Source organism: Pogona vitticeps, chromosome 6 (genome assembly GCF_051106095.1).
Source record: "Pogona vitticeps strain Pit_001003342236 chromosome 6, PviZW2.1, whole genome shotgun sequence".
In the NCBI taxonomy this organism is placed as follows: Eukaryota; Metazoa; Chordata; class Lepidosauria; order Squamata; family Agamidae; genus Pogona; species Pogona vitticeps.
The window spans coordinates 48438072-48464818 of NC_135788.1; the positions used below are offsets into that span (position 1 = coordinate 48438072).

General features: G+C 43.7%; 1 protein-coding gene and 1 pseudogene across 1 annotated transcript in view; one reads left to right on the plus strand and one right to left on the minus strand.

Moving 5' to 3' along the window:
- Window positions 1-25802, minus strand: part of GASK1A (golgi associated kinase 1A) — a 52426-nt gene extending 26624 nt beyond the window's left edge. The window contains exon 1 of the mRNA XM_020799470.3: window positions 25637-25802. Within this exon, the coding sequence (XP_020655129.3) occupies window positions 25637-25660 (24 nt within the window). The 5' untranslated portion in view covers window positions 25661-25802. The remainder of the gene's footprint in view (window positions 1-25636) is intronic.
- On the plus strand, window positions 4072-4213 carry LOC140701496 (U1 spliceosomal RNA; annotated as a pseudogene).
- Window positions 25803-26747: the final 945 nt, after the last annotated feature.

Sequence of the window (26747 nt, forward strand, 5' to 3'; positions counted from 1 at the left end):
ATTTTACCGACCTCGGAAGGATAGAAGGCTGAGTCAACCTTGAGTCGGCTACCTGGGATTGAACCCCAGGTTGTGAGCACAGTTTTGGCTGCAGTACAGCGGTTTAACCACTGCGCCACAAGGCTCTTTACCAAGAGTGGAGAGGAAACTAGAATATAAAACTGGGCCTTTTTTGCCTGTTTTTCTGGAGACACATTGTTTCTCTGAGTGCAAGCTCTGTGGGTCTCCTATTTTGCAGAATAAATCTTTCAAAAGACCTTGTAGGTGTCAGTTTGGATTCTCTCTTAGTTGGGATTTTGGTCAACCCACTCAGGAATCTGAACTCAATTTTGGTAACAAGGCATCTCCATTACCATTAACTTGGTGATTATTTTATTGAATAAAAACTAGAGAGAATTAGGGAATCAGCCAGGGACACAAAGAAACAGAATTTGGGTTTCATCTTGTTACATAAACACAGAGAAAACACAGTACTTTTAATGTATTCCTTTCTGTCTTCAACGAGCAATGAAAACACATACTGATGTCTTGGTTCACAATTTACACTTGTAATACGTGCATCTTGATGTGCATAGATAGGGAGAGAGATGTGTTAGTGCAGCTGCTGGCCCCGTGCTACATATATTTGGTGTCAGGTCTACAAGATCCCAAGGACATGTGAACTGTATATGAATAGACTGTGCCATTAAGAACACTTTGAATGTACAGATTCAGTAACTCTTAAATGTTGACTATTAGGTGCAAACTAGGCAATGCAGGCAAGAGGAGGAGGTCCCACAAGAGCTGGGACCAACAAGCACAAGGAGGCACAATTCCACTTGCTGATCTGAGTGCCTTCTGATGAACACATTAACAATGCTTCATCTTTTAAAATTCAACAAACCTTCAGAAAACATGAAAGTGCATGCATATTTCCACGAAGGCTTTCACGGCCGGGATCTAATGGTTGTTCTGGATTTTTCAGGCTCTTTGGCCATGTTCTGAAGGTTGCTCTTCCTAACGTTTCGCCAGTCTCTGGGGCCAGCATCTTCAGAGGACAGTACTCTGTGCTCTGGTGTAGTTGGCTTTGGAGTGCCAAGCCAACTACACCAGAACACAGGTTGCTGTCCTCTGAAGATGCCGGCCACAGAGACTGGCGAAACATTAGGAAGAACAACCTTCAGAACATGGCCAAAGAGCCCGAAAAATCCAGAACAACCATGCATGCATATTATTGGGTGTTTTAGATAGCTATAGCTAAAGGTCACGCATGAGGCCTCAACAGATTTCCCCATCCCACCCCATGGCATTCCAACTTAGGGACAACAAGATCCCTATCTTCTGACCACTAATTTGGGGTCAGGATATTTGCATGTGGTTATGTAGCAGTGGGAGCTGAGAGTGTGCTCAACAAATACAATCCTTGCCTAACATAACACCCTTGTATATTCTTGTTAAGAGAGCAGCAGCAAAGTCCATACTGTATTTTCCTTGAAGGCTCAGATGGAAACATGAAACTGTAGGAAAGGAGTCTCCTTCTCACAGTGGCTCTTGCAAGTGCTTGGCTGTCAATGCCTCCTGAATGAAACAGTGTAGATGGCTTCCTTTGGGCAAATCTTTTAGTGTTGGAAGATGTTATGATCTCTTATAGCAAATCTAGGGAACATTGTTTGATCTGACTGGTGAATTCCAATATGAAAAGAGTCACAGAGGGAAGCATGCCAGCAGTATTTGGGGCCAAAGCAAAGTGAGTTGGGTTAAGAACTCAAGGGAGGGCCAAGGCTAGGCCAGAGGTGAAGCTGTCAAAATGCAAAGGAACACTTCATACAGGATACTTAAGAGAAGTTGCCATCGTTAGTAAAAGATTTGTTATAGCTACAAACAGATAAAGATTTCTTACAGTCTATACAGAAAAATCATACCTTTTCCAGCTCTGCAATATCCTTTTTGACATATGGGATACGGTAACCAAAACCTGCACCATATTTGAAGTGTAGCCACATGACAGAATTGTGTAATAGCCCCACAGTAATGGAAAGTTAATTTCAATCCCTTTTTTAAAATCATCCCTAGTATGGAATTTGTCCTTTTTCACAGCTGCTATATATCTGGCCAACCTTTTTGTAAAGCTGTCTACCATGACTAACATCTCTGTCCTCATTAGTTATTGCAATTCAGATGTTAGCAACATATATGAGTGAGAAATTAAGATTTTTTGCTATCTGCTTACTTTTGAGCACTTCAGTTCAACAACACAGCAAAAAGCATTCAGACAGAAAGTCCATTCAGCTAAGACACACAAGTTTAAAAAATGGGTAAGAAGCATATGAGGACCAGGTTTGATGGCTCTCATGAATAAAACTGCAGTTTAGCATCTCACATTCTAGGGAACCTCAAAAGAAATATTGCTAAAACTGACTAAAATAAATGTTTAAAACAAAATGATAGATTAATATACTTTTTGGAAGTATTATATGGCCTTTTAAACTTGGCATTACTTAAGGCCAATATGCACTTTAATCTGCCCCTGCTAATACAGCACCAACCTAAACCCACTAACTCCTTCACTGTCTTTGAATTCCACATGCTGAACCACTGCTTCTTTCCATCCCGCACCTACTCATCCAGCCACCTTATAGTTCCTAACCATGGTTGGTAGCCAACATCCTTGATTCCTCAAAATCTGACACCAGCCACAAAGCAATGCATTTAGAAAATTGAAGATAAAAGTCCTAAAGTCTTTGAGCATCAAAGATTGCAGTGACTGTAGGACCACTGCATTAATTTCCCATGTAAACAATGTGATTTCAAGATTTTTCAATGAAAATATCTTGTATATATGGAGCAAAAAATGCCAGGTCAAGCTAGATGCAGAAAAGGAAGAGGCAGTAGAGATCATACTGCACATGTACAGTGACTTCTAGTGAGGACCAAAGAATTTCATTACATGTAACAGCAAAGCCTTTGATTGTGTAGATCATGAAAAGCCATGACTCATTGGGGGGGGGGGGGAAGGTATGCTGCAACATTTGATGGTTCTCCTGATGCATAATCTATATTCTGGACAAGAAAGAATATGGAGAAACAGAAACAACTTTGTCCCACTGGCAAAGTTGCCAGATAAGGGTGCATTTTATCTGTTTAATCTTTATGCAGAGCATACCATACAAAAAGATGGATTAGATTCAGAAAAAGGAGCAGTGTAAATGGGAGAAAGAAACAGCTAGGAAATGCAGCGAACACCACGTTACTGGAAGAAAGTAGCAAAGATCTGAAATTGGTACTGAGGAAAGTTAAAGAAGAAAATGTAAAATAAGGACTACAAATGAACATTAAGGTTAAAAACAGTGATCACAGAAGAATATAATGTTTAATGTCAATAATGAAGAAATTGTACTTGTGAAACATTCCCTCTACTTTGATGTAATTATCTATCCCAATGGAGATTGCAGCAAACAAATCAAATGACTGAGACTTCGAAATAGAGCTATGAAGGAGTGAGAAATGGCCTGTCCCCCAAAAGCAAGGATACGCTTGTCTCTTGATTCCGCTGCCATCCAATTTCCCAGCCTTTCATCTGCATTTGTGCTTCTGGTTCAAAGGGGAGGAAGGGGAGGAACTGCTGACCAGCTAGGAAACGAAATGCAAACATGTCACTGAAGACCAAGATCATCCATATTACAGTATTTTAAATGATGATGTAAGGATACAAAAGCTGGACAGTGAAGAAAGCTGGACTGAATTTTAAAAGAAATCAGCTCACTTGAAATGCAGTATCAAAGGAGGCTTCACAGATATTGTGGCGTGTCAGATAGACAATGGTTTTAAAACAAATCAAGCTTGAAAGCTCTCTAGAAGCAAAAATGACTAAACAAAGGCTATCATACTATAGGTAGATAATACTACTGGAAAAGACAATGATGATGGGGAAGTGGAAGGCAACTAGAAAAGAGGAAGACTGAACATTAAATGGTTTGATTCAATAAAGGAACTCACAGCTTTAATTTTGCAAGACCTTGGCAGGTTGGTTAAAGCCAGGACCTTCTGGAACTCACTTACTACCCTTGATCTTAGCCTTAGAGAGGCCAAGAAGCAAATACCTGGCAGGGGAGATACCATGATCACAAAGGTGGCTTTCCCAGGGGGAGGCTCATCCATTGCACTCCGGGAGTGCTGACCCCCGCAATTTCCCCAAATGTGGGAAACTCGACTGCATAATTTGTGGTCACTTAATTCATCTATCCTCATAAATCACGAGTGGTTTGATGCACAAAGCATCATCAACAAGATGGCAGCTACCCACTGCTGATCTGAGCAGCAACTTTGTTGATATCTAATAGTTTTTCCTGCTAGGTAAGCAGATTCTGGGGAGGGGGGAAGTGACTGGTAAGAGCAGCAGCAAAAGGCTGGGAATTGAGTGGTAGTGCCAAGCAAAAAATCGATGAAGGCATCAGCAGAAGAGGCATCAATGCTGGCAGCTCTGTTGGGACACCCAGGCCTCTCAACATTCGGCTGACCATATGAGGTGTGAACAAAATTATGACAGATTTGTTGCTTCCTTCCTTGATTTATATCCCACTGTTCTCCAGGGAATGGATCTCAACAAACTGAAAACAGATGAGGTAAAAACAGATAAATTAGGTGCAACTAAAAACAAGCAAAATTACTGCACTAAAATACAATTAAACAATTACAATATAAAGACAGGGAGATGAAGAAAAGAGTGCTTTTATCAAGCTTCCCCCTGGGAAATATACGCAGGTAAAAAGGAAAAGGTAAAGGTTCCCCTTGACATTTTTAGTCCAGTCGTGTCCAACTCTAGGGAGCGGTGCTCATCCTGTTTTTCAAGCCATAGAGCCAGCGCTTGTCCAAAGACAGTTTCCGTTGTCATGTGCCCAGTGTGACTAAGGAACACCGTCTTACCTTCCCATCGAGGCGGTACCTATTTATCTACTCACATTTGCATGCTTTCGAACTGCTAGGTTGGCGAGGAACTGGGACAAAGCGACGGGAACTCACTCCGTCGTGTGGATTCAATCTTACGACTGCTGGTCTTCTGACCCTGCAGCACACGCTTCTGCGGTTTAGCCCACAGCGCCACAGACAAGACATACCAGCAATTCTTTTATCATCTCAGCAGTCCATATCTTGTCCCAGTGAACATCAGAGAAACTCCATGAAGAAGCAGTGACTTTTTGTGCTGAAGAAAACCTTGGCTAATATCCAAAGTAACTCATTTCTCAGTCTTTTAGAAACATTTCGATATCGTCTCAGAATGTAGGAGAGTGTGCCGATCATGAGAGGCCTATCCCTTTCTTCTTTTGCCCTCAGGTTTTCCAGCCTTGCATCTGCATTTCTGCTTCTGGTTCAAAGGGGAGCATGGGGAAGAATTGCTGATTAGTGAAGAAACAAAACGTACAACAGGAAATGTGATGACAAAGTGAATACATTCACTGACTTCTATGGGATAACAATGAGTGTCATTTGTTGTCCCCTACAATAAAGTTCTCCTTCATGGATTGCTGCCTTGTCTTGGCAAAGGGGCTTGAGTAATTCAGAGCAGCTATGGGCTATGCCGTGCAGGGACACCCAAGATGGACAGATCATAGTGGAGAGTTCTGACTAAACGTGATCCACCTGGAGCAGGAACTGACAAGCCACTCCAATATCTTTGCTAAGAAAACTCCATGGACAGATACAAAAGGCTAAAAGAAATGACACTGGAAGATGAGCCTCTCAGGTCAGAAGGCGTCCAACATGCTACTGAGGAAGAGCGGACGACAAGGACAAGTAGCTCCAATGCTAATGAAGTGGTTGGGCCAAAGCCGAAAGGACGCTCAGCTGCGGACACGCCTGGAAGTGAAAGGAAAGTTAGATGCTGCAAAGAAAAATACTGCATAGGAACCTGGAATGTAAGATCTATGAACCTTGGTAAGATGGAGGTGGTCAAACAGGAGATGGCAAGAATAAACATCGACATCCTGGGCGTCAGTGAACTAAAATGGACGGGAATGGGCGAATTCAATTCAGGCAATTACCATATCCACTATTGTGGGCCAGAATCCCATAGAAGAAATGAAGTAGCCCTCACAGCCAGCAAAAGAGTGGGAAAAGTTGTACTGGGATACAATCTAAAAAATGATAGAATGATTTCAATAGGAATCCAAGGCAGACCTTTCAACATCACAGTAATCCAAGTTTATGCACCAACCATGGATGCTGAAGAGGTTGAAACTGACCAATTCTATGAAGACCTACAACACTTTCTAGAACTGACACCAAAGAAAGATGTTCTTCTCATTATAGGGGATTGGACTGCTAAAGTAGGAAGCCAAGAGATAAAAGGAACAACAGGTCAGTTTGGTCTTGGAATTCAAAATGAAGCAGGGCAAAGGCTAACAGAGTTTTGTCAAGAGAACAATCTGGTCATCACAAACACTCTTTTCCAACAACACAAGAGACGACTCTACACATGGACATCACCAGATGGGCAGTACTGAAATCAGATTGATTATGTTCTCTGCAGCCAAAGATGGAGAAGCTCTATACAGTCAGCAAAAATAAGAACTGGAGCTGATTGTGATCATCAGCTTCTTATAGCAAAACTCAAGCTTCAACTGAAGAAAGTAGGAAAAACCACTGGGCTAGTCAGGTATAATCTAAACCAAATCCTTATGAATACACAGTGGAAGTGAAGAACAGATTTTAGGAACTAGATATGGTGGACAGAGTGCCTGAAGAACTATGGATGGAGGCTCATAATATTATACAGGAGGCACCAACTAAAACCATCCCAAAGAAAAGGAAATGTATGAAAGCAAAGTGGCTGTCCAACGAGGCCTTACAAATAACAGAGAAGAGAAGGGAAACAAAATGCAAGGGAGATAGGGACAGTTACAGAAAATCGAATGCTGACTTCCAAAGAATAGCAAGGAGAGACAAGAGGGCTTTCTTAAATGAGCAGTGCAAAGAAATAGAGGAAAATAATAGAAAAGGAAAAACCAGAGATCTGTTCAGGAAAATTGGAGATATTAAGGGAACATTTTGTGCAAATATGGACATGATAAAGGACAAAAATGGCAGGGACCTCACAGAAGCAGAAGACATCAAGAAGAGGTGGCAAGAATACACAGAGGAATTATACCAGAAAGATCTGGATTTCTCAGACAACCCAGATAGTGTGGTTGCTGACCTTGAGCCAGACATCCTGGAGAGTGAAGTCAAGTGGGCCTTAGAAAGCATGGCTAACAACAAGGCCAGAGGAGATTATGGCATTCCAGTCAAACTATTTAAAATCTTAAAAGATGACACTGTTACACTCAATATGCCAGCAAACTTGGAAAACTCAACAGTGGCCAGAAGATCAGAAAAGATCAGTCTACATCCCAATCCCAAAGAAGGGCAGTGCCAAAGAATGCTCCAGCTACCGTACAATTGCACTCATTTCACACCCTAGCAAGGTTATCCTCAAGGTTATGCTTCAGCAGTATGTGGACCAAGAACTCCAGAAGTACAAGCTGGATTTTGAAGGGGCAGAGGAACTAGAGACCAAATTGCTAACATACACTGGATTATGGAGAAAGCCAGAGAGTTCCAGAAAAACATCTACTTCTCCTTCACTGACTATGCAAAACCCTTTGACTGTGTGGACCACAACAAACTATGGCAAGTTCTTAAAGAAATGGGAGTGCCCGACCACCTTATCTATCTCTTGAGAAATCTATATGTGGACAGGAAGCAACAGTTAGAACTGGATATGGAACAACTGATTGGTTCAAAATTGGGAAAGGAGTAAAACAAGGCTGTGTATTGCCTCCCTGCTTATTTCACTTATATGCAGAATACATCATGCGAAAGGCAGGACTTAAGCCAGAATTAAGATTGCCGGAAGAAATATCAACAACTTCAGATATGCAGGTGTTACCAGTCTGATGGCAGAAAGTGAGGAGGAATTAAAGAACCTAGTAATGAGGGTGAAAGAGGAGAGTGCCAAAAGTGGTCTGAAGACCAACATTAAAAAAAAACCAAGATCATGGCCACTGGTCCCATCACCTCCTGGCAAATAGAAGGAGAAGATATGGAGGCAGTGACAAATTTTACATTCTTGGGCTCCATGATCACTGCAAATGGTGACAGCAGCCACAAAATCAAAAAGATGCCTGCTTCTTGGGAGGAAAGCGATGACAAACTTGGACAGCATCTTAAAAAGCAGAGACATCACCTTGCCAACGAAGGTCCACATAGTCAAAGGTATGCTTTTTCCAGTAGTGATGTATGGAAGTGAGAGCTGGACCATAAAGAAGGCTGGCCACCAAAGAATTGATTCTTTTGAATTGTGGTGCTGGAGGAGAGTCTTGAGAGTCCCCTGGACTGCAAGAGAACAAACCTATCCATTTTGAAAGAAATCAACCCTGAGTGCTCACTGGAAGCTGATGCTCCAATACTTTGGCCATCTCATGAGAAGAGAAGACTCCTTGGAAAAGACCCTGATGTTCGGAAAGAGTGAAGGCAAGAGGAGAAGGGGATGACAGAGGATGAGATGGTTGGACAGTGTCACGGAAGCTACCAACACAAATTTGACCCAACTCTGGGAGGCAATGGAAGACAGGAGGGCCTGATGTGCTCTGGTCCATGGGGTCATGAAGAGTCGAGCACGACTTAATGACTAAACAACAACAACAACAATTGAGTTAAAAGGTCTTTTAAAATCCACTTTCAAAAAAAGAAACACAAGCTGTCTACCACCTATCAGTTGCTGAAAGTCTGTTCTTTGCCTTCCAGTAAAAGAACAAGGGGAGGGGGCAACACATTTCCTTCGACAGAGAATTCCATATCATGGGAGCAGCCACTGAGAAGGCCCTGTGATGTCTATGCGCAGAACAAGGGATGTGCATCTCCCCTTGCTTTTCTGGAAATCAGCTCAAAATAAACTAGCAAACATTCCAGCTCTGTTTCCCACCTGCCATCCCAACCATTTGGCTATTTTATTGGCCTTGTTGGCATTCAAAGGCTCGCTTCCACTGAGAGCTCTATTAAAGGCAGCTGAAGTCTAGGATAGCAAAACATTTGGAGAGTTCCTGGAAGGCAAGGGCCTTGTGGCTGCAGCACACTACAGGGATTGGCCTGGATTCAAACAAAACTAACTTTACATTCCAGCTGTGTACTCCTTGTTTTTTAAGCAGATTTCAGGAGCTTCCTGGCAAATGATGTTCATTGTGCAGTGTCTTACAGTCCCCACCCACCTGACCTAAAGAATGAATCAAATTTCCTGCCAAAGACTAGACAATGAAACACTGTGCTTAGTGGGGCGGGCCGGCGGGGGAGGGATACATTAGATGCATAAGAATAGACCGTTGGTCTTCACTCTGCTACCCTGAATTAGATCCAAGCAAAACATCCCAAGCTTCGGGACTGAGCAGATTTCATCTTCTTACCTGTCTGATTTCCCCACACCCATATCCATGTCTTCTTTTCTCCATCTGTACCTTTTTCTCCTCTAGGTCCTTGCTTATTATTATTATACATTATATCCCTGCCTTCGGCTGTAAACCTAGCCATGCATCATAAAAAACAGAATCACACAAATCGTCAAATGGCACCAGGCCAAAAATCTGCTCTTCATTTCCTTGTCTGTGCTTCCTTGTGTCTCTTTGGAGATATGGACTGTTTTCTTCTTCATAGCTTATCCATATGTGGCTGAAGCGTTGTCTACATTTCTCTGTTTCTTTGCAGAACAGCAAAGGACAAGATCTCTTAAATTTATTTTTCCCTCTTTGCTCTAGGATGTGTCCCAAACACTTTCTGGGCCCCCCTCCATGTAGTTTGCATGCACAGAAAACTGCAGCACCAGAATGATCTACTAGCAGAAAAGGCTTCCAGGCTACAGCTTCATGCACATAGTACAGCTCTAATCTCCAGCCTGGGGGTTAGATGCTTTGGGATGAGGCAAAATGCAGCTCTTCCTCTCTAACGCATCCACAGAAGAGGAAACACCAGAGCTGCTGGTTTCATATTTGCGAACAGACCTACTCAAGACTATGAATGGTGATTCAGAACACAACGACTTTGTAATCATGATAATTAAAAACCATCAAATTACTAGTCCTCAAGGTTACAGCAGTGTTTGGCTATATCTCTACAATTTTGAAAGCTCACAGTTTTCAAACCAACATTATTTTCAATGATGCAACTTCTCACCAACAGTGACTCTACATAAGTTTTTTGATATCTGGACACGCATAACAGAAACAGCACAAATAAACCAAATCTGAATGTTAGTCAAATAATCTATCCAAAAAGATTTAATTGCATATGTTAAATTCTGAAAGAAACAGCTGTCTACTGAGAGGCAAAGAGATACTCTTGATAACAGACTTTGTCCACCTTCCCTGTGTTGATCCTCACTCTCCTGAGGTTGCTCTACACTCAACAGATCAAAATACTGTAGTGCAGTATGAATTCAAAGGCTGGAGACAGAAAATGAATTGCAAACACTTTTAAGTTACAAAAAATGAATACATAGGTTTCTTGTATCATTGCTGCCTTTAGCCAAACAGGTTTCGTAGGGGTTTTTTTGTAGGAAAAAACCTACTGTGCTTTAAAGGAGAGGGTAGAATCACAGAATCATAATAGAACTGTTGTAGGGTTGGAAGGGACCTTGGAGTTCTTCTAGTCTAACTCCCTGCCCAAGGCAGGAGACCTTATACCATCCTGGACAGGTGGCTGTCCAATCTTTTCTTGAAAACCTCCAGCAATGGGGCACCCGCAACATCGGGAGGCAAGCTGTTCTACTGCTTAATGGAACACCCATCAGGAAATTCCTCCTTATTTCCAGGTTGGATCTCCCTCTGACGAGTTTCCACCCATTGGTTCTTGTCCTGCCCTCAGGCGCAATGGAGAATAAATCGATGCCCTCTTCCCTGCGGCAACCCTTCAGATATTGGAAGACTGTTATCATGTCTCCTCTCAGTCTTCTTTTTGTTAAGCTAAACATACCTAGTTCTTTTAGTCATTCTTCGTGGGACTTCTTCCAGTCCCCTTACCATCTTTGTTGCTCTTCTCTGCACCCCTTCCAGGGCCTCAGCATCTTTTTTGTATTGTGGTGACCAGAACTGGACACAGCACTCCAAGTGTGGCTTCACAAGTGTGGTATAGAGTGGTATACTCTATAGAGGGATAGCTCCGTGGTTTAGGTATCTGGTTGTGCAGCCAGAGCTTGAGAGTCCATTTCTCACTACATCTCCCAGGAAAACAGCTAGTTTATGTAGTCATGGGAAAGCTGCACAGGACATCCCCAGAAGAAGGAAATGGTGATGCACTTCTGTGAGTTGTCTACCTAGAAGACCCTGAAAAGGGTTGCCATAAGTCAGAATTGATTTGGTGGCACATTGTTGTTGTTATTAAAGGAGACACTAACATCAGAGTGGGAACGGTGCAATGGGATGTGTGCTTCTGGTTAATCTCCCCACTGCCTGAACCTCCAGGCTCTCTCCGATCAGCCTAAAATGGAGACTCATGCCTGTCCCCATAATGCCTTGGCCTCTGTGATTCTTAGGATCAAGACATTAAGCACATAGAGTGAAAAAGAAATCTCTAGAGCAGTAGTTCTCGACCTTGGGTAACCTGAGTGAACTTTTTGGATGGCAACTTCCAGAAACTCCAGCCAGCACAGCTAGTGGGGAAGGCTTCTGAGAACTACAGGACAAGGCTGGGAACCACTGACCTAGAGTCCCCAAAGGCAGCAGTGGGAGTGAGGGGGGCATCATGGCTGCTGCCTGCTCCTTCTAGAAATTTAGGGCTGATTAGAGTGGACAGTGCTGACCAAGATGGAAAAACTGACTCGATGTGTGTATCTCCCGTTGTGTTCTGTGCTGTCAAGTCAGAACTGACTTATAGCAACCCTAATAGGGCTTTCAAGGACAGCGAAATGTTTAAGGAGTAGTTTTACCAGTTCCACTCACTCAATGAGTTTCTATGGCCAAGTGGGAATTCGAACCCTGTTCTCCAGAGTCCTAGTCTGTCACTCAGTCCACTACACTATACATTCCCACAAACAATCCCTAAAAGGAAAACATGGTTCATGCCACTGGTCCCACATGATTGCCTTCACAACATTCTGAGAACATTCCACCTTTGAAAAGCAAGACAGTGGGCTTCAAAGAAAGCATGCACTTTTGTTGACACTGAGATGGGAAATAGCATCTCCATACAGAGAATGAGTTATGTTCATGTGCAGGTAACATTTCAAACTTCAGTAACACTCAGAGACAACATTCAGTAAGATCACACTATTCCTTCTTGTTACACACACAAGACTAAGCGGCATTTGAATGGGAACGAAAAAAATTCACCACAACTGCAGAAATCACTGCATAGGAGAGAATTAAGACAAAGCTTCTGTATGCAATCAGAGGGATGGTCCTGAAGGACCACATGGTGGAGAAAAAAACCTAGCTCAATCAGCCCCTCAGGCACCATGTGCTGCTCAGTATGGGTACTAATTTTGGAGCTGGCTTGGGCAATTTTTCATTCCCCCACCCCCAAATAACAAGGTGGTGTCTTCCCAGCCTGCTTCCTGGCATACTTTCTGTGCCAGACATCTGCACATGTGTATAACATTTGGATAGGGCACATGCAATAAAGCTCAACACACATATATAGCATGTGTTATCCCACTTAAATTTAACGAACTGCCATTTGAGCTGAGGAGCTATTCAGACATTGTGGCTGCGTGTGGATATTTAACGGTCTTTGAGGTGGAACACGTCCATCTGATGAGCAGGGTAGTGAGGTGCGGCCTCGCCATCACAATATGCAGAGACAAGACGGTCCAAACAAGCCCGGACTCTAATCATCAGAGCTGAGAGATCTGGCCTCTGATAAAAAGTATCATTTCTTCTCCACAGTCTGCATCTTTGCCTATAAATCTTTTTCCGCCTGTAGGGAGCTCAGATCCAAGGCAGTCTATGATTCATGGAAAGACTGCTTTCCAGCCAGACCCAGAGTCTGCTGCCGTTTTTAAAACCACAGAAGCCAAAGCATCTCATTTTGAAAAATAAACAGACCTCTAGGTTTGCTTAATATTAACGGGTTTAGGTTTCAGCTATTCTCTGAACTTTTGCTCAAAGACAAGAGCTGTGGGATTGTGAAAGGTCCACAAGTCTAGCACTGCTTGCTTCGTAATGCAAAGGAAACCACGATTTCATTTTCTTTTTCCTAGTTTGTTCTTGAGTTAGCGCAGTGACTTAGCCAGGCAAAGAGAAAAGCAAACACAGGGGAAAGAATGGGGAAAACCCAGTTCTTTCAGAAAAGCATTAAAAATTGCTCAGAACAAAAACTCCAGAGACAACCATTCTGGAGTAATGCAACAGCCACCAGCCATGCCTATCTACAATATGGCTACACTTTGCCTCAAAACTAGGCAGAAAAGTGGGAGAATACAATTTCCCCATCCACCTGGAGAACTGCATTACAATTAGTCTCTAAGATTTCATTCATTCAGTTTATGTTCATAGTGCCCAGGAGGTTGCATCAACAGTCTTCTTCTATTAAAGAACCTTATGGCGAAGTTGGCAAAGAACTGGCTTGAGCCATCTCAAATAGCATTCTTTGAAGGTAAGGCAAGGTATAAATCTAAAAAGTAAATTGATAAGGGATATCAGTGTACACGAGTATTTGTAAGTTGCTTTGAGCAATAATTAAGAAATGCTGTAAATGAATGAATGAATATGACAGCTCACCAGGAGCTTGGAAGTAATTAGTTACAAGTATCATGGTTATCTGCAACAATTTATATTTTAGAGAACAAATAATGTAACAAGTAACTTTAATTTGGTCTTTAGTTACTTAAGCATTTTTAGGGAATTTAAAGCATTTTAGAGGCATTCTGACACAATCTTTTCAGATTTTATGTCATTCTTATCACTCCTGAGCTTTAACTGGAAGATGGAAACATCCAACTTTAATTGCTTCCTGCTCAGCATGCCCAAACATGAATGACAAACTACCTTCAATTGCATCAAAATTAATTACTTCCTGTTATTTTTTTAGAGGCTAATTACTAGCATTCTCCCTCTTTTTACATTTACTGCAGAATAGCATGGTTTTATTACAAATTTATTAACCCTGCTCCCATCCAATAAAAAAGGAACTAATTATGTAATATTTAAAGTGGAATTGTAATGACACATCACGCTAAAGAGGAAGCAATTAGAAGCACTATAAAGGAGTTCCTTTGATGGGAAGCTTCTAATTAAAAGCGCAGGAGCCCTGGAATGACTAGTGTTTTGTCTGTCCATCAAGGCAGCCCAGTACACTTTGCTACCTACCTAAGACGAAGGATAGCACACACAGTGCATTCCAGTAAAAGCTGGCCAGACTGGTAGAAGAATCTTACTTTGACCATTCTGGTGGAACATTTTCTCCATTGTAGCAGCAGCTGAAACAACTTAGTTTAAGGGCTAAAAGGCAGGCCAGAGGGCACACATATTTCTGTCTTTGCTACTGCTCTCTGACCCTCAAGCAAGCATTGCCTAAGGAAACTTTGGGTCTTGCTTTACCTTATGATACAGCCGAGACTACGTGTCTACATTGTAGAGACTGGTATTTTGACTGCATTTTAAGGATATATATGCTATTAATCAGATCTGGAAAAGATGAAAAGATGGCAACACAGAAAATAATGGAATGCAACAGATCCACGTTCTCTGTTAGAAATGAATAACTGAAGAATGATGTTCTAGATAAAAAGTCCAAAGACATGTCTACTCAGAAATAGTGTTGACTTGAGTGGGGTTCATTGCAAGGGAACAGGACTGGAGCTGGAAAATTAGGGCTCCACATATTTAGGCTTTAAATAGCCCATACAAAAGCAAATATGGCCTCATTTTAGATTTTTCTTTCTTGACAGGATTACCACCTGTGAGAATATCTTGTAATGTCTTGTCGTGCTGTCCTTTTCTGAGGAATTTCCCCCCTCCTTTTTTTCAGCTCGCTCTTTTCAAAAGATATGTGGGGGGGGGGAGATAGATTTTCCATTTCTTCCTCCAAAGATCTGCAGTATACTGGGTGTTTTAAGGTTTCTAAAATGTTACCCACAGGGGATAGCATCTGGTTCCCTTGAAGGCATTTTGGAAGGAAATGCACACACATTAGCAGATTTGGTTTCCTTTTTTCCCCCCTGAGGGGTGTGTAAAGTGCATTCTTTAGATTCCAAGATATCTTTGATAAAAAGGAGCTGCGTCCAGAGTGGAGACTTCCCTTAAAAGAAACAGAAATTGTTTCCATATGCTTTGTATCAGAGGGTGGCAGCATTTCAGCCCACAGGCCACATTAGGTCCTCACTTTTTACATCCACAGCTGTTTTTTTCCTACTGCCACCAATGAAGTAGGCATCCTTCAGTCTCGAGAGACTATGGTATCATGCTCTGTATGGAGGTCTTGGAACAGTGTCTTGTGTGGCTGAGAAGGCCAATTCGAGAGTGACAATCCCTTCCACACTGAAGACAGTGTCACCTGTCCAGCTTCTTGATTTTGCTGGTTTTGGGACTGCCTCTTTGCCTCGGTCTGCTGGACAAGTGTCTCTTCAAATTGGGAGAGGCCATGATGCACTGCCTGCCTCCAGGCTGAACGCTCAGACGTCAAGATATCCCATCTGTTGAGGTCCATTCCTAAGGCCTTCAGATCCTGCTTACAGATGTCCTTGTAATGCAGCTGTGGTCTCCCTCTGCTGAAAACTGGCAGCACTGCCACGAACACCATAATCACACCATCAATATGGTGTCAAAAGTTATCCAACCCAAAAAACATTCCTAGTGCTTTTTCATCTTTTCCTTCCTTCCACGTGTCCCTCCTCTCACCTCCTTTGCATCTTCATCCTCAATAGACCACGGAGAGCCACTGCACAGACAGGGGCCACAGAAGTGTCAATTTTGGAGGAAACTGTTGAATTTCAGCAGGAGCAGTTTCAAATGTAGGTGCCAGCGCACAATGAGACCCCAGCCAAACCCAGGAAGTTGCAAATCCCTGTTTTACATTCTCAGAAAAGTGAACTCTTGATGTGGATCGGTGAGTATCCGGCTGTGTCGGGGCAGTTCCAGGTCTTTTTCCTGAAGTTTTGACCCTACGAAAAAGAATTACACAGCAACGTACAAGTCCAACCAAGGCAACCTATATATAGGTCAAAGCATAAAGGCTAATTGCTGGGATTTTCCTGAAGCAGGAGGGAAAGATGTGACATGGGAATGGATTGCTTTTCAGGTTTCCATTTCTTTTATTTCATAATATAGAAAGGGAGAACGTGCAGACAGTGTTTCAGTATTTAGTGGCCAAAAAGAGAAGGAAGTGCTTTCCTGGCTTCCAGTATTCTGGGCAGTGAGTGCCAAGGTTGTGGAGTGATTCACATGAAGCTAGCATCTATTTTGCTTTCTAGAGCATTAATATTTTATATGTTATTTCATATTTTAAAATATTAATTTTTAAAATAATTCTTAAATATTTTCTAAATATAAGGTTAAGCATATTGGACTCATATTTAGTCCAGCCTGCATTGCATTGACCTTCAAAGGTCCCAGCATTGTCCCTGATGGCACACTCTCACACAATTTCTAATGATGGACCAGTATCCACTCTAATGCTTCTAAAATAATCATCATCCTGTATTAATGCTTGGATTTCAGCACTTTCTCAGACCACTCCAATATCTGCATACTAAGTGGCTCAGGAGAAAGCAGCATCTCACCATGCTTTCCCCTAATGAAGCCCAAAGGACACATGAGTACAGCAGCATGCCCAGCAAGACCACTGCTGCACCCTTTAAGCTGCTGAATGGCGTTTTTCCAAGGGGCAAGTAAAAACCTCCACATGCAAACCAAATTTATTAGTCTGGACTTGGAAGCAAGAGAACCACAATGGGGAATTTATGAAGGCACTTGGAACTCCAGAAGGTATTACAAACACACCCAAACTGGTTGTTGTGGGTTTTTCGGGCTCTTTGGCTGTGTTCTGAAGGTTGTTCTTCCTAACGTTTCACCAGTCTCTGTGGCCGGCATCTTCAGAGGACAGCACTCTGTGCTCTGGTGTAGTTGGCTTGGGAGTGCAGTATTTATGGCTGTGAGATAGGCTTTTGTCTTTTGCTGTAGATGGGTGATTAGTGTGTCTTGTTGTGGGTGTATTGTTGTGATAAGGAGAAGAGATTATCTGTCACTGTGGTTGATGGGTGTCATTAGCTGGTCTTTTGTGTGTAGTGATCCCCAGTCCTTGTGGCTGGGTGGAGTTCGTTGACCTTTTACACGCTGTATTTTTGAGAGCTGGGAGCCAAGTTTTGTTGAACTTCAAACTTTCCTCTTTTTTGTTGAAGTTTTGCTGGTGCTTGTGGATTTCAATGGCTTCCCTGTGCAGTCTGACATAATGATCGCTGGTGTTGTCCAGTATTTCAGTATTTTGAAATAGAATTTCAAGTCCAGTTTGTTTTAGGGCATGTTCAGCTACTGTAGATTTTTCTGGTTGTTTTAGTCTGCAGTGTCTCTCATGTTCTTTGATTCTGGTGTGGATGCTTCGTTTTGTGGTTCCAATATATACCTGGCCACAACTGCAAGGTATCCGGTATACTCCTGCAGTGCTGAGGGGGTCCCTTCTGTCCTTTGCTGACTGTAACATTTGTTGTATTTTTGTGGTTGGCTTGAATACTGTTTGTAGGTTATGTTTTTTCAAAAGTTTCCCCATGCGGTCCGTGACCCCTTTGATGTATGGCAGAAATACTTTATTTGTGGGTGGCTGTTTTTCTTCTTCAGTTTGGTGTTGTTTTCCTCATTTGATGGCTCTTGTGATTTCATTTCTGGAGTAGCCATTTGCCTGTAGGGCCCAATTCAGATGGTTGAGTTCAGTGCTGAGAAACTGAGCTTCACAGTTCTGATTTGCATGGTCTACCAGTGTTTTGATTATGCCTCTTTTTTGCTGTGGGCGGTGGTTGGAATTTTTGTGTAGGTACCGGTCTGTGTGGGTGGGTTTTCTGTAGACCTTGTGTCCCAGTCGGAGGTCAGTTTTGCGTAGGACCATGACATCTAAGAACAGGAGTTGGCCCTCTATTTCTTTTTCTATGGTGAATTGTATATTTGGATGGATGCTGTTGAGATGGTTGAGAAATTCTTCCAATTTTTCTTCACTGTGACTCCAAATTGCAAATGTGTCATCCACATATCGGAACCAGACTGTGGGTGTGAGGGGTGCCAAAGCTAGGGAAAGTTTTTCAAAATGCTCCATGTAGACGTTTGCTATAACCGGGCTGAGGGGGCTGCCCATGGCCACTCCATCTGTCTATTCATAGAATTCATTAGCCCACTGGAAATAGCTGGTCGTTAGGCAGTGTTGGAAGAGGGCCTTGATGTCTTCTGGAAATATCTGCTGGATGAGTGTCAGGGTGTCCTTTATTGGTACCTTAGTGAACAGGGATACTACGTCAAAGCTGATCAGTCTGTCCCCAGGGTTGAGTTTTAGGGTGCTGATCTTGCTTATGAAATGTCCTGAGTCTTTGATGTAGGATGAGGTTTGTCCAATGTGGGTCTGTAGGAGGGACACTAGGTGTTTGGCTAATTCATATGTTGGGGAGCTGATGGCACTTACAATGGGCCTGAGTGGGATTGAGTCCTTGTGGATTTTGGGTAGTCTGTATAGTCTTGGTGGGAGAGCTTCTGTCTTGCAGATTCGTTGAAGGATGTTGGGGTGCAGGGAGGAACTCCTGATCAGCATGTTTGTTTGTTTTGTGATTTCGTTGGTTGGGTCCCGTTTCAATTTTCTGGAGGTGATGGGGGTCTAGAAGTTCTCTGATTTTGTCCTTGCATTCTTCTGTTTCCATGATTACTGTGGCATTGCCTTTGTCTGCTGGCAGGATGATGATGTCCGGGTCTGAGTTCAGGGACTTGATGGCACTTCTCTCCTTTCTTGTTATGTTGCTTTTGGGGGTTTTTGCTTTCCGTAGGATCCTAGTCACTTCCCCTCTTATTTCCTCTGCTTTTTCTTCTGGAAGATTATATAATGCTGATTCCACGTTGGCAATTATGTCTTCCACAGGAATTTTGCTGGGTGTTACTGCAAAATTTCCTCCTTTGCTTAAGACTGAGGTTTCTTCTGGGGAGAGTTGGCATCCCGATAGGTTGATGATGATGCGTGTGGTGTCTAGTGTAGGTTTCTGTTGGCTTGTTTGGCATTTGTTGAATTTCTGTTTTTGTCTGGCTGTGTGGTTCATCATTTCTTTTTCCATCTTTTTGTAAGAGAGGGTATCAATCTTGTCCCAATCTTGACTTCTCATTTTTTGGCTGATAGTGATGTGTAGGCCTAGTAGTTCTTTGTCTGTGGAGTCCAGTTTTTTGCAGGTTGTGTGGATTCTTTCCCATAGGAGGGCATGTTCCAGGCAGTTGTAGATGTAGCTGGCCTGTGGGGAAATGATGGTCCTTTTTGTCCTGAGGAAGGCTGGTATGGTTTTTTTTGTCTCTGCAGCATAGCAGAAATGTTAAGGAACATAGCAGGTGTGCTCTTTTGCTTCGAGTGTTTCCAGTCTCCGGGTCTGTCTGACTGTTTCCTCCCTGTAGAGGTGTTTGATGTGTTCGCGAAGGCTTTCACGGCCAGGATCTAATGGTTGTTGTAGGTTTTTTCGGGCTCTTTGGCCGTGTTCTGAAGGTTGCTCTTCCTAACGTTTTACCAGTCTCTGTGACACACCAAAATATATGGAAGCTAGTCCTGTTGTTGTCTCATCCTGGCTACTCTCAGGCTTTCCACCTTCTCAGAATCAGTAAATAGTACCTCCATGACCACAGGCACTCAGAATAAGATATGATGATCCAGTGGTCCCCACAGAATTTCTTCTTTGATTCCTCCTCAGTAAGTTGCCCGTCGGTACCGGTTAGCCACCGAACCCTAACTCTATCTTCTTTCTATTTCTTCCTCACCATCACAGCCCTGAAATGCTGGAGGAAGTACACAGACATGGAGGTCTGCTGCCACCAGTGATTACTAAGGGGGCGAGGAGAGAGGCCAGTATCCAGCCTGCAAATGCTCAAGGATGCCATCCATGAAAGGGCAGAATCATCTTGTGCTTCTAAGGGACGTTTTCCAAGGTAGCTGCAACTTTCAGCCACAATTCCAAGTCCCTCGTAAACACACAAAGAAGCTTTCTTTAGAGGTTTCCCTCGCTCAGTTCCTGACCATGATTTGTTTGTATGAGTCAACAAGAACCCACTCTTTATAAGGAAAAAAATCATATAGGCTCCACGAAGTTAATAAGTAGGTTATGGGTTTCTCGGTTTGCTGAAACAACCCAGTTTGAGAGCTTCTGCTAGGAATTTTAGAGGAAAAGACTCAGCTGTGCACACAGACCTGGGACCTCGGCCATTATCGTTTTCACATAGTGCCTGTGAGAGTTTTTCAGACCTATGCATGCATTAAGAACAGAGCCAGCCTTGTCATCTGAGGCTGTTGCCTAGGGAAAGATAGGATAAAGCAGAAGAGTGGCCAGCTGCAGCAGGTCCAGGACCCGTTTTCTGCTTCCGTCGTCCTCAGAGGGCACACAGATTGTCAAAATCAATTTTTAAAATGAAACTAGAAATGGCGAGAAGCCATTTGAGAAGCCCACTTGGGTGGGGGGATTTCAAGTGTTAAAGAATGGAAATTTGGGGGGTGGGTGGGTTCCTGTCAGCTATAAAAAGGAATTGTTGCAATTTGCCTTTTCTTCCTATGGAAAAATACTGGCAGTGTGGACAGTGGAGTCTGGTGAGTGGGGCCACAGAAACCAGATTTAGGAGCCCCAGGCACTGCCGGGGTGGTTCTGTGTGTGCCCCTCTTATCAGAGAACATTGCTGTGGTTGCTTTATGCAGCACAGAAGAAAGAAAGGGAGGGGGACATTTTGTTTCCCCCTTAGCCTCAATGCCACTGGAGCCTGGTCAGTTTGGGCAAGGGGTGCCCCGTTGCCAGCCAGGCTTCGGCTACTCCCAGCCAGCCTACTTTTGTCTCCCTCCTTTCTTCCAACCAGCCCACGGAGTGGCACATTTGCTCCACAGCAAGGAATCGAACATGATTGCAGGGAAGCCTGCTGAGCAACATTCCCTCTAATTTCCCAGAGTGCTGGGCAGGCCCCCTGTCCCATGTGCATGGGTTTCTGGACATGACTGGAAGCAAATGGGCAGCAACACTGGCTTGGCTATGTGACCCCGATGCAGCGCTGTGTGGCTGAATACCCATGCCGTTTAGAGGGATTGTTGCTACCGATTCATCGCAGTACTGAGATTGTTCCTCAGTTGGTTAACCCAGATGTTCTTGCATGGCAACTCCCAAAAACCCTGGGCAGCACAGCTGGTGGTAAAGGCTTCTGGGAACTGCAGTCCAAGAGCACCTGGGTTGCCCAAGGTTGGGAACTACTGTATTAGACATTAAAAGTCAAGGAATCACATTGTTATGGCATTGCAAGTAACAATGAAGGGAACATAAGAAGAATCAGTTGTCTTTGCCCACTGTTGACTTTGCTTTCACCCTCCATTGACCACTCTGCCTTCTGATGGGCACCAGTTGAATAATACCCATGTTTCTGCTGTCTGGGAGCAACAAGGGGCTCGAACCAATTTTGCATGATCTGACTTCCATTTATAGAATGGGATTTCCCCTTACTCTTCTCCTACTGCAGCCTTTCTTCCATTCAGATCTGTTCCAGAGGCTCCCACAACCCTAAAGAGAAGATTTAGCAGGCATGTAGAAGGCATGTTGAAGGTAGGAGATGAAACATGCTCCTTTGGACATGTCATATTGCTAATGGATGAACTCAGATAGATGCAACCCAGGGAGAGCAGGAGTGATAAAGTGCCCATGTTATGCAAGTAACACAGGCAGGCAAATATTCTTTCAGCTGCAGAAGAGGCCTAAATGGATAATACCCACCACACCACGAGTGATGAGCAAGACAAGTTTCATTCCTTGCTCTATGCCCACCGCATAGCTTACATCACTTGTTAACCTGATGGCCCAATATAGGTGACCAAGTCCACACTGAAAAGTGTTGCCCCCCAACTGCAAGGAGCAGAATTGCTGCAAGACTTGCATCATTACTTACATGGCTCTGCAGGTTTGCCTCCACTTTTGTGAGTGCTTTCTTGAGGAACTGAGCAGCATCAGTAGTGCCGTTTCAGTGCTGGGCTTGTGCCAACGAAGACGATGCTTGTACCAGGAACATTATGGCTCAATCTAATACCTAGACTGTGTGTTTACATCAGTGCTCAAAATGTGCAACCCGGCACTTTTTTAAAAAGCCCTACAATTCTTTAAGAAAAACAGGCTCAGCATTCTTGCCCTACAAGAGACTCTTCCCTTTTATCCATTGTTAAACAGATCCCTTTCCACTGTCTAGCTAACATCCGACATCAAATACTATTAGCTGCCCTTGCCATCAATACCACCCTCTGTTATAACATGGAGAGCTGGAATAGGTACCTTTTTGGACTACACATCTCTAAATCCCCAGTGGTCATGTTGGTAGGGGAAATTCAGAGAGTTGGCATCCAAAACAGGCACATTTCTGCAAGTTCTGTACTAAAGAATTTTTGGAAGCTCTCTGGGGCGATGTGTTAAATTCACAGTCTGGGTAAGAAGTTTGCTCGAATTGCTCTGCATAACATTGCTGAGATTGTACAGCAGGCTTCAGAAGGCAGTTGCAATTTACCTTTAATATAAATGCAGAATGAAGAATGGGAGAGGGGCAGATGCCTTCAGCAACAAGCTCCCATTCAGAGGCTCCAGCAATACACAAAGCACACACCCTGTGCTCCTGTTTACAAGGTAGCTTCCCGTATGGACACCGGTGTGGCATACAGTAATAGACAAGTGCCCAGATTTGGACTGGCAAACTCTGAGCCCAAATCCCTCAGACCTTGCCATGCCAACTCTCTGCCCACCCACAAAGATTCATATGCCATCTGTCCTCCAAAGAGCTCACAGTGGACATGAACGCTATCGGGGTTCCTTAGAGATATGTAAGATTAAACATAAAATACAGTAACCCCGATCAACACATTTGACCAGACCCTTCAAGGGCTACAAGCCCAGACATTTTAAGAAGTGAAGTGCAGGAATGAGGCTGGTATGGGTGGCTTCTTTCTCAAGCATCAGCTGTATCTGTTGATTTAGGATTCAAGCCTTTGGTTACCCAAACACTGTAACATACACCTGCACAGGTAGCAAAATGCTGACACTGTGTGTGTTTGAATCAGAGTTTGAAAAAGTTACTTTTTAAAATAACCTCTGCCAGATAGGGAACTTTTCCAAGCTCAGGATTAGATCCACCCAGTCTTTTTAATCTTTCCTAAATCCAGGCTGGATCTGGCCAGCCCTACACATCAGACAATAGGCATGTCTGCAGATTCAAGAAGGATTAAAAGGAATTTGTAAATCTGACCCAGCTGCTCTGAATAATCGACTCCTCCCAAGTCAGGAACGTTGATGAAAACTCGTTTATAAGTTACTGGAAGCCTGAGCCACAACTTTCATCACTGCATGCACAAGAAACCACTATCCCTGTATAAGCAACTTTCTGTTGTTTGTGTTTAGGGAATAAGCAGACAGTACTAGAGTGAAAGCACTCACTGGAGCTTTGTTAACCCGAGTCTCTTTTAGAGAGCCTTTACTTTTGTGATTTTACTCAAACACAGGAATAATCACAGACACATTGATACAAGATGCATCAGGTGCAAAAGCAGAGGTTGTGAGGAACACCATCTTACTGAACCAAAATCATTTCTTCATCATTTCTGTCCAACAGAGCTTAGAAATCCACAAGTTCCTGGAAACCGTAGTCCAATTTAAAAAAAAAAACCTTTTTGAGATTTGTGTGTTCATAATAATAGAGAAAACAGAGATGGGCATTTCAAGTTTTCAAAATGGACCCAAAAAATTGCTTTGTATCAGCTCAGACCATCGGTCCATAACATTCTGTATTGTCGCTATAAATCAGCAGCGGCTCCTAGGATTTTGCATGAGTCCTTTCCACTTCAACTTGCAAATTCCATAATTCAATCGGAGGCCTTCTACCATTAACCTATAACTCTTCCCAAAGATCTGTCTCTTTAAGTATCCAGTACTGAAGTGCTTTCTCATGAAGAAGGCACATAGGAAGCTCCCCGTGCTAAATTAGATCACTGATTTATCTCAGTGCTTATGAACTGCTTCTCTGGGTTTCTGACACCTGACTGGCTTCATTGTCATATCCGCAAACTATCCTTCAGACCCATCCAAACAATTATTTTATCACCTACTTCTTGGCCACTTTGAAGATTCATGATTTCGCTGGTGCACACAGCCCCTCCTACACAAGTATTCACAAACATTCTACACTATGTTAGTGCTCATAGCTGCTGTGGACAACCTTCTTGCCATTAGTACTCAAAGTCTGCCACTAGGGCCATTTGCAAAGTGGGGATGTGACACACTGCATTTTTATTGTATGTTTTGTTTTATTTTGTTTGAAACAATTGCTATTATTTTACTGTTAATATTTTAATTTATTATGATTTTAAACATAGAGCTGGCTGGATAGCTCAGTGAGTTAAGCACTCTGCAGAGCCAGAGGCTGGGAGTTCGATTCCCCCTGTGCCTCTCCAGAGTAGAGCCAGCCTGGGTGGCCTTGGGCAAGCTGCACAGTCCCAGGATGCCCCCAGAAGAAGGGAATGGGAAACCACTTCGAAGTACACAGTACCTAGAAAATCTTGGAAAGGGTCACTACATAAGTCATAACTGACTTGACAGCACAAGTTTATTATTACTATACACTTTTTCAAACTGTTGGACACCAACTTGAGTTCCTTCATTACGAGAAAGGTGGGATATTTAAAAAGGAAATAAATACATAAAGCCTTGTCAGCTTGGTGAGCCTGCCAAATCTTGTGCTGAGCTAACAGAACTTTGGAGAGCCCAGATTCACCTCCATGGCATACTGGAGTGGGGCTTCATTGCCATCCAGAAGGATGAGACCACCTTTACCCGTTATGCGGTCCCTGTATCACAGAGTGGAAGAGTCCCCCTTCCCATCAGAACAATTTCCTTCCCCCTCAGCCGAACTGCCACCCTGCAATGCCAAAACCATTCATCTTGGCTAGACTGGACTGAACGAGACACAAGACTGACCATTTGTTCTGATTGTCTGCCAATCTCCAAATGAAGCCCACGCCACGGGACCCTCAGGGCTCACTCCAGAGGAGTATCTTTGAAACCAAACTAGTAATATGGAAGATGAGGGACAGGTTTAGTGGATACAAGTGGATACAACCCTGAAAGTGTTGCCATTTGCTCAGAGGAAGGAATCACACTCTTCTTCATTCTATCTATTAGTTGTACTTACAGTTTGCCTTTTCTCCAAGGATCTTGAGGCACACAGCCTCTCTCTTCACTCCATCTTCATGTGCACAACAACCCTAAAAGGTCGGTCAGGCTGATTTGGAGAGACTGATCCCAGACCGCCCCATGAGTTGACCCTGCATTGCCCACAATCTCAGACCCACAATCTGATCACTAGGTGTCCTTTTATGATTTTCAACTGTGGACAGATTTACACCTTTTCTCTGAGCAAGCCTCCCTGAGCTCCACTTGCCACAGGATTGTATTAGGAGCAACAAAACAGTCAAGCCTTACCCTATTCAGACCGAGGGGTCTCATCTCGTCCTCTTTCACTTCCACCAGAAGACACCCAGCAGGTCTACCGCCTTCTCGGAGCGACGGGGCTGCCGAAAACTTCTGGTCTGCAGGCAGCCGGCGCGCCCCCGTCGCTTTGTCTCTCTTGGCGATCTTTGCAGCCAGACGTTACCTCTTCAAGGTGCCGCCCTTCCAACCACCACCACCACCACCACCACCACCGAGAGAACCCACAACAACCATCAGATCCCGGCCGCGAGAGCCTTCGGGAATACACAGAAATGAAATCGCTTGCTCTGCCGGCTGAGCTGCTGCTCACTATTCCGAACACGGGACTAGATTCTGCCGAGATCCAGAGTTGGCGGAACTCTTTCCAAGATCGTGCAGGGCATGTGCGAGAAGAACTTCCTTGCTGGTGTCGCTCTTAGACGTGTCCTGGGGGGACAAGAGGGCGCGGAGGGGGGGGAAGAGAGGAATGAGAGAGAGAGAGAGAGAGAGAGAGAGAGAGCTTGGCTGGTAAGCGTTTGCTCTGCTTAACGGCCAGCAAACATACTCGTGGAGCGCTCCAAGGGGGCCAGCTCCGTCCGAGTGGTGAGGAGGGGAGGAGAAGGAAAGGTTTGTTCACTTGTTGAGGCGCTTTTCACAATAAAAGCCCTCTGGAGCCTTCTCTCTCACACACACACATGCACACACAACGTTAAAGAGCTGCCCTGACTTGAGTTATAATACTGAGAGAGAGGCGATTTTCTTGTGCTAAAATAAATGGAGATTCGAAGATGTGTCCTTTATTCATTGGGAGGCTCATCCATGAATGCCAGGTGGGAGGAAAGCCACAGAAGAACGGAGTTGGGGTGGAGCAGTGCTGAGTAGTGGTTAGAGTGCCAAACGAATCTTGAGGATGACTAGGTTGGCTGGATGGCTCTACCTGGGAAAAGAGCCAGCCTGTGTAGCCTCAAGCAAGCTGCGCAGCCCCACACCCCCCCCCACCCAAAAGCATTCTGCTGAGTACTCTCTACCTAAAAAACCCTGGGAATAGTCACCCAGGTATTATATAACAGATACAAGTTTTAACCAAAAGCTTTAGTATCAGTTAAATATTGGCACAATATGT